The sequence below is a fragment of the Hirundo rustica genome, chromosome 21 (genome assembly GCF_015227805.2).
Source record: "Hirundo rustica isolate bHirRus1 chromosome 21, bHirRus1.pri.v3, whole genome shotgun sequence".
In the NCBI taxonomy this organism is placed as follows: domain Eukaryota; kingdom Metazoa; phylum Chordata; class Aves; order Passeriformes; family Hirundinidae; genus Hirundo; species Hirundo rustica.
This window is the reverse complement of record NC_053470.1, coordinates 2709442-2721867: the sequence shown is the minus strand read 5'-3', so window position 1 is coordinate 2721867 and position 12426 is coordinate 2709442. Positions and strand designations below refer to the sequence as shown.

General features: G+C 46.9%; 1 protein-coding gene across 1 annotated transcript; it reads right to left on the bottom strand.

Annotated features, from left to right (window-relative positions):
* Nucleotides 1-538: 538 nt before the first annotated feature.
* On the bottom strand, nt 539-12206 carry PGK1 (phosphoglycerate kinase 1). Its single transcript, XM_040083830.2, has 11 exons — nt 12041-12206; nt 9487-9537; nt 8477-8632; nt 8224-8368; nt 6156-6259; nt 5336-5455; nt 4441-4555; nt 3992-4171; nt 3277-3454; nt 3024-3122; nt 539-999 (listed from the first exon to the last, which is right to left on the bottom strand). The coding sequence occupies exons 1-11, from the start codon at nt 12103-12105 to the stop codon at nt 959-961; spliced, it is 1254 nt and encodes a 417-aa protein (XP_039939764.1). The 5' UTR covers nt 12106-12206; the 3' UTR covers nt 539-958.
* Between the last annotated feature and the right edge of the window lie 220 nt (nt 12207-12426).

The window sequence follows — 12426 nt, the reverse complement described above, 5'->3', positions numbered from 1 at the left end:
ATCCAGCTCCAGGCACTGGCACCACCTTGCTGGGCCTTCACTGACAGCACCACTCTGTGCCACACACAAATCTGTGTCCAGCTGTGTGGTTTTACCATGCTACTTTCAATGCTTTTAGGACCACAAACTGAAACAGAGACACATTGCAATTGTGTTTGCTTGGGATTTCATTTTTACATGCCTGTCTTCAAAATTCCCCATATACTGACAATAAATACATTAGTAGCCCAATATGAGGCAAGTGCTCTAGATTACAGGCAGTTGAACTTGTATTTTTTCTTACTTGACTTGCACATTCAAAATTTCATCTTACTTTATTTAATATAACAGCACATCTGTGGCAATTTACTTCTTTACCAACCAGTATGATGATGATGATGACTGGGTGCTTATAGAGCCACTGGACAAACACAGAAGGAGACTTAAAAATATTATAATTAGAGAAAATAGGAAAAATAGCTCAGATTCCTGATGCTAGAAGGTATTTTAATACAGACCATTCTAAAAACCTGAAATAAGGACAACATACAAACTGGAAGCACTTTAAATATGTTTATTCAGCAGCTATTACAACCAACCTCCAAAAAACTGGAGTCCCCTCTGGTTTCTGAACCGTGTCAAGTGATGAAAATGCCTCTAGGATGGAAGCTGGACAGTGCACTCCTTTCTGAGATATACGTCTAACAGGGATTAATCTCTTTGAAAAGGCAAAATATAAATATATACACTCTAAATTCACAACAACAGCTTCAACTCACTACGTTAATTCAAGTGGGGTAACAGTGGACAAACCCACATCATGTAAACTGCAGTTGGAAAAATCTCTGCTCTCTCCTGCTGCAAGGTCCCGTTCCTGTTTACATTCTGGGATGTGCCTCTGGCAGAGCTGGAACACGGAAGCGCTGAAGTGTTGGATCTCAGGGGCTGTGCACGGGACCGGGGCGTGGGGCTCTGCTCTCTACACGTTGCTCAAGGCATCCACACCAGGGAGAACCTTACCTGGGGGTTAAAAACACAGCAGCAGGGTTAAGAACCTCTCTGTGCTCAAACAACGCTGCAACGTTCAAAGATAAGTAATTAAAAAAAAAGCAAATCGGGAATTATAGGTTGGAAATGGAAGAGTTTGGCTCCACATTGACCACGGTGGTTCCATGGACCTGCTCCACACAGTAAATCCACCCAGAGTGATGCCTGAAGTTTGAGCTTTAATGTTTTTCACATTCTGTGCTGCCCAGGGGTGCAGCTCTGAGCTCACATTCAGTGTCACTCAGCTCTTCACAGAGTAGGGAGACAAAAAACAAATCCTTTTCCTGCTGGACACCAAGGACAACTTTCAGGCCCAAAAGCACAAACAACAGTGGGTGGAGGGAGGAACAAGAAGGATGGGACCTCAACAACCTGGAGCTCTAACTGGACAATTAAAGACCAATATGAAAATGGACCAAAACTTATAAAAGTGTGAGACCTCATGACCATTTGTCCATTTTGTGCCCATTTTGGGTCCACCTTGGGTGCAGCCCTGGCCAGGCTCTTGTCCTGCCCAAGGTGTACCCTAAAGGCCTTTCAGTAAATATCTACTTTATTCTCTGTTCCAGGTCAGCCTTCCCAAGGCATCAAGAGCACAGCTGCACTCAGATGTCAGCAGAGAGATTCCTAACACAGCCCAGCCATCAATCCAAAATTAACAGTAATGGCACATCTCTGTCCAAGGCTCTGCTAGGGCCAGATCCAAACACCCAACATCCTTCTCCATTAAGTTTGATGGCAAACAGATTTTTGATTGGATTTAGGGAGTTGCTGCATAGTTTCTCAAATCCCTAGTGGCATGTAAATAGAATTCTGGGGAGTGTGGTGGAAATTTTAGGAATTAAGAGAGAAAGCCTCCTACGAGTCTCGAGTCTTTAACTGTGACTAACACATCCAGGTTGAGATATTTACATGTCTCTTTCCAACTGATGGAATCAAAAAATTTGCTCATCTTTGAGTACAAGGGCCTAGTTTAATAAAATGCCGTGTTTTCTAAAGCATTTCTAGCTTTGTCCTACTTTAATAATGAACAGACACCACTCTGGTTTTGCCTTTCCTCAGAAAAACAACTTTCTAATGCTCAAGCTGTGCAGCAGGACTGAATTGTAACACTGTTCACAACTCACTAGTTTGCTGAGTTTTCAGGGATTTTTTTTCCCCCTTTCTTCATCTTCAGAAGCTTTTCTAATTAGCCAGACTTCCGTTACATTTAAAAGATCACACACACAAACCCATATTTTGGGCCAAAGCTTAGACAAGTTTGTGCTTTTGAATACACAGCGTTTCCTTCGAGCCATCTGCATTCTTTCCCTTCCCCATCACTCCCTAGGCAACAGAAACAAAAGCTGTCTCCCATCTTACTCCTGGAAATAGCAGCTGCAGGGCAGTTTATTGAAGTTTCTCCTCTCCAGAGGAGCTGACAGCATTGGATAATTTACACACACTGGGAAACGGCAAATTACCAGAGGAAATGAAAAGTCGTTTGGAGAACAATGGAACTCGTTACAAGAATGCCGTCAATGCTCACCATTTTGAATCCCGAGTACCCTCGTGCAGGTTTGTCGGCAAGCACTAGAGGGCTCCCCAAAACCAAGGGAATTCCAAACAGGAAGAGGAGACTTCTGGCAAAAATTCCAGACTCTGCTGATGAGGCTTCCCTAACAGAAACCTGGCATTTTAAACAGGCCGGTTGGCATGTCCTGAGGGATCAGTGACAAAATCCAGCCCACTCTTGTTTTCTATCCCAGTATTTTTGCTTTCTGGGTGAGGCGTGCTGTGCTGTTTGCAGGAATATTCCATTTTCCTTCCTCTCTCCCTCTGTGAGGTCTACAGGACAGCAAGAGGAGCTTGTGGCTCCAAAGCTACATGTAACTAACTCCACATGGCGGGACAGAAAAGCCATCCCTCTGTTGCTGTGCTTTCCTGACTACCAACACATGATAAAGCACCCAGAACTCCATGTTTACTCAAACAAATGAAGATAAAAGAGCATTTACCCTCTAGCAGCTCCAGGCTGGCACCACCTCCTGTGCTGACATGGCTGACTTTATCCTCAGTGTTCCACTTGGCACAGCAAGTAGCTGTATCTCCACCACCTGTAGCACAAACAGAATCCATGAGACACACAAGAAAATCAGATTTTGTCCAACTGAAGGACAGAAGAGAATGTGAGGAAAGGAGTATTTTTAACAAAGGAGCAGAAGCTTCCTTTGTGCATTTAGAAAAACAGGAACAAGCACATCTACTTACCAATAATGGTGATGCAGCCTTTTCCAGTTACTTCTACCACTTTGTCCATCAGGGCTTTGGTTCCTTTGGCAAACTTGTCCCACTCAAAGACCCCAACTGGACCGTTCCACACGATTTGCTTGGCCCTTCCCACAACTTCAACAAACTTCTTCACGCTCTCAGGGCCACAGTCCAGGCCCTAAGGGAAGTGAGAGAAGTCACTCACTGCTGACCCCCAGCTCAAATCACCCACGCCCAGTTTGAAGCTTCCCCCTCGGCCCAGACATGGAACAAGAGTTTCTCTGTTTTCACAGATAGATTTGCCAGCAGCTGCTGCAGGAGGGTGGAGTCTGGAGTAGTATTTATCTTCCTAACACGAGTAGGTCAATTTTAAATCAATGGCAGATTCTTGAAGTCTTTAGTTAGAAAACTTTGCCAACCCTACTTAAATTCCAGTCAAATAAAAGCGATTTCTACTGCATTCAGATCTGCGAGCTGGGAATGGAATTTTGCTGTTTTAATCCAAATCTCTCAAAAGCTACTTTAGACTTTAAAAAAAATCAGAACAAACAACAGGGCTTCAATTTCATTAAACCAACAAACTCTACACAGCTTGACTGCCCTCAGAAACATTTTCCAAGGCTCACAATCACTCTTTCTACCCCTTTAAGAGGTGTCCTACCCACCCTGTTCTTTATTGGCTGCCCCTGTCACACCCTTTCCCATTCACACCTACCATCCAGCCAGCAGGAATGCCTGAGGCCACTGTGGCCTCCCCAGTCTGTGCGTTCTCATCAAATTTGTCAGCAGTGACAAAGTCGACAGGCAGAGTGATCTTCACACCGTTCTTCTCTGCCTTGGCCATCAGGTCCTTGACAATTTTTGATCCCTCTTCATCAAACAGAGAGTTGCCAATCTAAAGGAAACATTTGGGGAAAGTAAGAGGCGTTTATTTAGTTCCTGGCTGTGACAGAAGAGAACATCAGCACCCAAACTGCTCAGACAGCAATTCTGGAAAGAGACACAGCAGAAATCTGAGTTTTGCAAAGGGACTGTCAAGTAATTTCTCAGGGCTCCCTACTCTTGCAGAGAGCTGAGATAGCCAGTGCTCAATCCCAGGACATACAAGGGGCATTCAGACCACATTCTTCACTAGGAGCAGACACAGAATTGTCCTCCTCGTACCTCCATGTTGTTGAGCACTTTGAGGAAGGTGAACGCCATTCCACCACCAATGATCATCTCATTGACCTTATCCAGCATGTTATTGATCAGCTGGATCTTATCCTGAACTTTGGCTCTGGTGAGAGAGAAAAGGAAAAAGAATAAATAATGAATATTTTGACTATGGTATGTCAAGGCTGTTCTGGACAATGATCCAACAAAAGAATTGTTGGGAATGGGCAAAAAGAGAATTTTGCAAGTTAGCAGGCCAGCCTTAAAATTCAACTTCCTAGAGCATTATTCAGCCCTCCATTTCTTTTATTCTTGTTTAAATATAAGCCTCATTTGGCCCTTTAGAGCCTGATTTCCCCCAAGTGCCCAGCCAAGTTAATTCCCCTGATGAAATGCACGTCGCAGAGCTGCAGTGCTGGACTGGGCACACATGATGAAAACTGGCTGCAATTAAATATTTCTGCACAGGAGCAGTCACTTGGTTGTGCATCCTGCAGCCCCTCTGCACACCAGGTGCTGGGGCAGAGCCCCAGCAGGGCCCTGTTGTATAATGAGAGGTTGTGTCAGCTTACAGAGTGCTGAGCCTGAGCACTCCTGTACCCTGAACCGAGGGGGAAAGGTCACTGACAATGTTTGGGCCATCACATGGCTCTGACTGCTCTCCTGGGTAAAAACCTCAATTTGGGGAACATCAGAGTCAGGAGAGACAGTGAGCAGCCAGACTGTATCATCACAGGAGCAGATGTATCAGTTAGCTCCTCTCTAATCCACATCTCACGAGTCAGCTACAAATCTGAACTGCAGGTACACTTGAAAGGAAAGCACTTGCTTGAAACAAGCCAAAACAACATGTCATTTGTTAGGGGAGTTAGAGAAACACAGTCACAATGTTTTCGAGTCTTACCCTCCAAGAATTGCCAAGAAGGGTCTCTCTGGACTCTCTAGGGCCTTGGCAAAATAATCCAGTTCTTTCTTCATCAGGAAGCCAGCAGCCTTCTGAGGCAGATTGACACCTACCATGGAGCTGCAGAATTAAAGTAAAAAGTGAAGAAAGGAAAAATTTACACATAGAAACACCCCCATGTTCTCACAGCGTTACAAAGCCAGACCTTTAGTCAGCTGCAGCAATGAGAAACAGCTACCACCTGCAGGAAAACACACGCAGGGGCTTTGTTTCCCTAGTTGGATAAGACAGCTGTACATGCTTCATTTCTGACATTGGTTTTGCACAGAAATATTGATTTGCAGGACATTTATCATCTCAACTAGTGATCCAAGACACTGGGGGGCAAATAAGAATAGCCAAGAGCAGGGATTTCTTCTTCCAAGAGCACCACTGCAGCCTGCAAGTACACGTATCTAAACACACTCCATGAAAATAATCACTCTGGAGCAATTAGTCATTTGGAAAAGATCGCTGTGGTGATTGCAGGACAATTTATATAAGCCCTAAGCAAGTAATTTTTAGATCTTCAAAGTCCAATAAAAGTCAATGGAAGTCTTAAGATCTTGTTTCAGCTTCCTCCTGTACCCAGAAACACACTTGAAAGAGCATACACTGATACAACTACCTCCAGTTAATCCACTACTGAGGAACAAACACAGCACAATGATAGTGGGACAAGCCCAAAAGGAAGTTAAAACTCCTCAGGGGCAGTATTTGATGTGTTCCCATAGCAGATTTTGCTCTGCAGTTCTGCCTGTGGAAGGGGACAGGCACCCACCTGTGAGCTCGGTGCGCAGTGCCAAAAGCATCATTGATATAGACATCTCCCAGTTTGGAAAGAGAGGCTCTGAAAGCTTCCACTTTTGCAGGCTCAGCCTTGATCTAAAAAGAGAAAGAAGGACAAGTTTGTACCCTGAGACTTTGACTCTGAATCTAAACTCAAAGTCAGCTATTTGCCTCATAAACCCAAAGCAAAGGTCTGTTTGAGGAACTCATCAGTTCATCTGGTGGGTCACCATCTTCATTTGCTTTTTCCCAGTACAGCAAGAACAACAAAAATGTTTAAATAGTTTAAATTCCACTTTATACTCCCCTACACTGCTGTTGCTGAAGACTATTCCCACTTCTGAACTGCAGCACCACAAACCTTTAGTCTTTCTCCAAAAGATGTCCAGCACAGGAAGGGTGTGGAGAGACAAGGCAATGCTGAAATCAGGCTAAACAAATTCATGCTCACTCACTGTACAAAGCAAGCACAGTCTCCAAAGGACACAGGTAAAAGTCTGAACTCCTAAAGGACTGATTTAGCCACTGCACTGAGGATTAACCAGTGAGGATTAACTGATAAAAGGCCTGCACACTATGGCAGCTCAATGTGGAGGTAAGTGTAGTATGTAGCGGGTAAGATCAGGTGTATTCTTGTTAACAGACTCCCCCAAGCATCCTACCAAACCCTCACGGGATGGCTTCTGCAGTGCAGCTTTCCTTCCCACCTCAGAGACAGCAGAGCTCACTGGGGCAGCAGGTGCCTGCTCAGAGGCAGCTGACAGCCACTGGCTGTAGAGCAGCCCAGGCTGGAGCCAGGCCAGCCTCTCCAAGGGCTTTGTGCTCGGTGAGCTCATCACCCCACAGCCCTCGGCCAGCACCCAGATGTGACACCACAGGGACAAGGGCAGGGAGGCGCTCCAAGAGATGGCAGCAGGGTTCAGCACAGCTTTGGGGGCCCTCAGCACAGCCTGAGCAGGACCACACGGATTCCAGAACAACGCTGCCAACTGCTCCCTCAGTCAGCAAACTGCCTGGCTGTACAGAGACAAGTGCTCCAGTTAGAACCAGTACCACCTGTGAGCAGAACACAAGGGGCTCTGACAGAAGGAGCCACCACCACTGCATGTGCTTTGGAAAAACAGTTTAAGCAGCAGTCAGCAACCTGCAATCCTGTATTGCATCACTGTTTCCTTGAGAGGCAGCTCTGTCACTGGCACCTCCCCTGCCGTGCTCCATATTCACACACCCAGCTATATCACCTGGGAATTACAGAAACACACAAAACCAAGGGACTGTCTCCCACAGAAAATGAAATTCCTGTCCCACTCTTCTCCCTGCCACTAGACTTGCAGCGGCACACAATTCTAGTAGTGAATAATTCCAGATTTGCTCAATCTCCCCCTGCCACCTGCACAGGCTCACCCACCCTCTGCTGTGCTCCTAAGCTGCAGGAGTCCTGTGTCAGCCCATAAAGGGCACCACTCCATGTCAGCATTCCCGCCAAGCACTGGATCTGAAGGGAGCCAAGGCCTCTGTAAAGGCAGCGGGGTCACCATCGCTAAGAAAAGCAGCTGTCTGGAGCAAGCACTCTGCTGACCTTCAACAAAATGTCAGAGGTGCAAGGCAGCCTGGTTCTAGAGAACTACTCTGAAGAGCAGACAGGCTTAGAGGAGGGTTTGATAATCCCTGTGCTGCAGGAGTATTAGCCATATAACTCACAAAAGAAGCATCATTCTTATGGGCCTGGTGGCAAGAAACTGTCTCCAGATTTGTTTTCATTTTAGACATATGAAACTGAAGCCTAACAAGCAGCAGTTTCTTGCACAGCTCTATTTTGTTTCTTTTTTGACAGAGTAATCTATAGCTTTTCACTTGAGCTGTTTCATCTTGGAAATTCACTGTATTCCACTCAAAACTTTTGCACAACAGTAGGACACATTGAACTAAAGTCCTCTGGGTGTCCTGTTAAGAGCAGGTTCCACAATCAGTGCTTTAGAGAGGCTGCTGGCTCCTCCTCCATCTGCAGCAAAGAGCAGATAAGACCAGAGCACACATGAAAGCCAGGCTGGAAGTTTCACCTTGTTCCCTGAAGCATCCTTGCCTTTCCCTTCCTCTTCAACGTGGAATCGGAGGTTCTCTAGCAGGATGACTGAGCCAGCACCAGGATTAGCACAGGCCTGCTCCACCTCCGCACCAACACAGTCCTTCAGGAACAAGACCTCCCTGCAAACACAAGACACACACTGTGACCTCACCAGTGACTTCCTGGGGGAAAGAAAAACATCCAGGTGCCCTGGCAGGGAGGGCACGCCAGGCTGTTTTCCACAGTACCTGCCCAGGAGTGCCTTCAGCTCCACAGCTACCGGGGCCAAGGAGAACTTGTCAGGCATGGGGACACCGTCCGGGCGACCCAGGTGACTCATGAGAACCACGGACTTGGCCCCGTGGTCCAAGCAGTGCTTGATGGTAGGAACAGCTGCCTTGATTCTGTAATAGCACAGAAGAGATAATTAATAAGGAATCAGTTAGAATTCACCAGGCAAGCAGATTTGTACCACTTACACATGAGCCTTGGGAGTTGTCTCTCAAAAAGGATTAAAGAAACAGCACAAGAGATGGACAGAACAATTCCTTAAGAAAGCATCAACAAAATCCTCCATCCCAACCTGTTTCCATATATTTCACTGTTATCTTCCAAGCAATGTAGGACATGGAATTAAAATGCACTTTGTAATCTAAATTCTGCTGATTGCTCATTTAAGAAATGCCAGGACACACCTGAACACTACCAGGCTTCCTGGGTTACTCTGGAATCCTGCACCAACAGAGAAATGATGAGCAGTGAGAACACTGTGAACAAAAGGAACACCAGCCTGCAAGTGGCAGACAAGCAGGGAAAGACATTTGGCATCACGGTTTCTAAACCCCAGGGTTTTGTGTGCTGCACTGCAGCAATTATTCTAACAAAATCAACTTACACAGCCCCAGGGTAAGCAGGAGGCACAGAGACTTCTGGATAGTAACAAACAGAGACAACTTCCACACACAGCCTAAGAGATGTGGCTGTGAAATGGCCATGGCCAACTTAGGAAGTTTAGAATCTCTAAAATAAGAGATTTTTTTTTTTTTTTTCGTATGCTTTCCACAGCACCCTTGTAATTAAGTTTATTTTGCTAACAACTGCAGGGGGTTTAATTAAGAATTGTTGGACTTTCTCTGACACCTTTAATATTCTGGTCTGAGCAATGACAGCCTAATCATGGTAATGTTGCAGGTACTGGGGTGAAGCGAGAGACACAGCAGACTCTGGGGCCTCCATTGGGATGGAAATTACAGCTCACCTCTGATTGTTGGTTATTTTGTGATCCTTCATTGGAACATTGAAGTCAACCCTGAAAAAAAGCAAATATTCAAAAAATTTGTTTTATTACATATTCATTTTATTTAATTTTAAATGTTCAACAAATGAGTGAGGGAACCTGCCAGTAAAGGTGCTGGCTAGAAAAGCAAGTGTTACAATTAGAGTGAGATGTTCACTTCTGCCCTGTTGCCAAGTTCCACTCTGAAATCAATGTGTTATCAGCCATTTCTGCCTGTGATAACACCACAAACAGAGAGCAACCACTGCTAGAATAACTCAGCTGGGCCATCCTAATGCTCAGGACCAGAGCAGCAGTAATGCTGAGCAGGAAATAAACCCAGACAGAACTTTTTATTTTTAAACAATACGCTTTCAGATCCCCAACGAGGAACATCCAAAGGAAAGGGAATGAACAAGAGCTAGTGACCCTGTGTTCTCTAATGAGGTTTCTGAAATACTTGCTGGACTACTGTGGCCAGCAGGCAGTTCAAGGAAGCTTTAATTTCTGTCCTCTGCAGCTCTAATCTCCCTGCAGCCAGTGCTGTGGCTTATCACATTCTCCCGGGAAGACCTGACTTGGATCTTGAGGTAACTTCCTGACTCGAGCCAGCTGAAGGGCTGGCAGGGAGGAGCTTCACCAGCCCGTTCTCCTGGCATGCCTTGTGCCCATGTGCAGGAAGCTGCGTTGTGTAACCACTGAGCTACGGGAGGGAACACCCACGGCTGGAGCAGCGAATGGCAGAGAGCAGAGTGTGCATCCTTCATGGTTCCATACATTAAAGAACATCTGAGTTCAGCAAGTGCGTGAATGAATCCCCCTGCAGCCCACTCAGCACGTGAAACAAATGAGGAGAAGGACAAAAGCTGCCAGCAAAACAGGAGTAGCTGAGCAGAAAGAAATCGAACTGGCAGCCCCACAGCACAGTGGTTCGAGTTCTAGAAGGGGCAAAGAAAAGCACCATTATCCTAAAAGGAGAGAATAAAAGAACAGTTTGCTTTACAGAGCCATCAAAACTACAAAGAAAGGTCCAGCTCAGCCTTCTTTCCCCCTGGAGACCACTGAAATCTGAGCTCCCCTGAGCCCTCTCTCACCCCCATTCTCAACTTTTCCTGAAGCTTCGGCTTTAGGACCGGAAGCTAAGCAGGATGTGAGTACGCCAAAATGACGATGAACATGAGGAGAAAAAGAAGAGGTATCAGTTTTAGTACTACTGAGAGCACGTGGTGACTCGTTTCAGAGAGGGGAGATACAGGCAGGAGACACTGAGCCTGGCAGCTCACCTGCTGTGTTTGGGTAGCCCCTCACAGAACAGCAAAATTAATTAGTTAGCATTAACTAATGGAGACTTTGAACGGGCAAACCCAGGCCATCACCTGCCAACGCATGGCTACTCCCTGTAACATGACTCAGACAGAAATGGGAAAAAAAACTAGTCAGATGACCAAAAAATAATCAGGTACAGACTTCTAGAGAGATAGAAAGATCTTCTGCTGTACCAGACTTAGAAAGTGCACGGAAATCCTGAGCAAGCTTCTTCAGTACTTGCTACACGGGCTGGTTTCTGATAACCAATTTTTTAGGGAACTAGTTCAAAACAAGGTTGAAGAGACAAGGAGTAAAAAAACCAAGTTGTCTATCAGACTACGAGCAAGAGGAGCGGTACTTTTGCCATCCCTGCCTACTCAAGAGTGGATAACACACACACAGTAGTCACATTATAGTGACCTTGAACAAACTACCCCACAATAAAAGTATTTCGAACAGGACATACCACAATGTACCGCGGTGCCCTTATCTCCCAGGATTTGGCAACAATTTTAACAGGAGGCTTTCAGGCACTGATGCTTTAAAAATAAGCTAAGAACGCCTATTTTAGGGTTTCAGACCAGGATGTGATGAAAACCTGCGGTGACGCCCCATCCCTGGAAGGGTCCAAGGCCAGGCCAGAAGAGGTTTGGAGCAACCTGGTCTAGCAAAAAGTGTTCGTGCTCTTAGCATGGGGGTGGAAAGAGATGAGCTTTAAGGTCCCTCCCAACCCAGGCCATTCTGTGACACTGTGATTTGATTCCTGCGAAATGCTGAGTTACTATGGGTATCTGGAGAGCTGGGAAGAGCCGTATCTTCACCTTTTTATTGCAATGTTTTTTGAGTTTGCATTAAGGAAGAAAGAAACCTGGGAAATACGCATTTTTTGGGGTAGTACTCTGGAATAAAAGCACGGCAGGCTGGGTGGATTTTCCCTCAAGCCGACACACGTGCGAGCGGGGTGATCCAGGGCGGCAGAGCCGGGCCGGGATTTACACCCTGCCCGGCCGCCACGTCCCCCGCAGGGGAGCCGGGCCGGCTCGATGATGAGGCAGGAGCCTCTCCAACACACAGCGAGCGAAAAAAAAATCAAACCAAAACCGCACAAATCGACACGTGCCGGGCTCAGGCAAGGGGCTGCGTGCCGGGGGGCACCGGCCCGGCCCCAGCGTGGAGGATGGAGCAGGGCGGCCCTCAGGGGACGCACATTCCCCCCGCAACGCCTCACCTCATGACGACGCGCTTGCCCTTCACGTCCACCTTGTCCAGGGTGAGTTTGTTGGAGAGAGACATGTTTGCTGCCGGCCGGAATCACTCTACTCCCGCTAAGCCCGCTCCGCTTCGCCGCCTCCGCGTTCTGCCGCAGCGCCGCCCGCGCCGCCACCACCCAGAGTGGCTCACCCCGCCCCTCCCGTCAGCGATTGGGCCGTGCTCTTCTGTCTGTGTTTCTATTGGTCGGATCTCCTGTCAGTCATCAGCCATCCCGCCTATCGGGGGCGGGGCCTGCGGCGCCGGCTCCGGTCACGTCCCGCACGCAGCCGCCGCTCCCGCAGGGCTCCGGGAGTGCGCGGGGTTCTATACCTGAGCGCCAAATTAACGGTTCCGCACCTTATC

Excerpts from the sequence above, each read along its gene's own strand:
- PGK1 (XM_040083830.2), bottom strand. The coding sequence starts at position 12,105 with ATGTCTCTCTCCAACAAACTCACCCTGGACAAGGTGGACGTGAAGGGC. Across the intron at positions 6,260-8,223 it reads AGGATGCTTCAGGGAACAAG|ATCAAGGCTGAGCCTGCAAA; the intron begins GTGAAACTTCCA and ends TTCTCTTTTTAG. Across the intron at positions 3,455-3,991 it reads GCATTCCTGCTGGCTGGATG|GGCCTGGACTGTGGCCCTGA; the intron begins GTAGGTGTGAAT and ends CACTTCCCTTAG.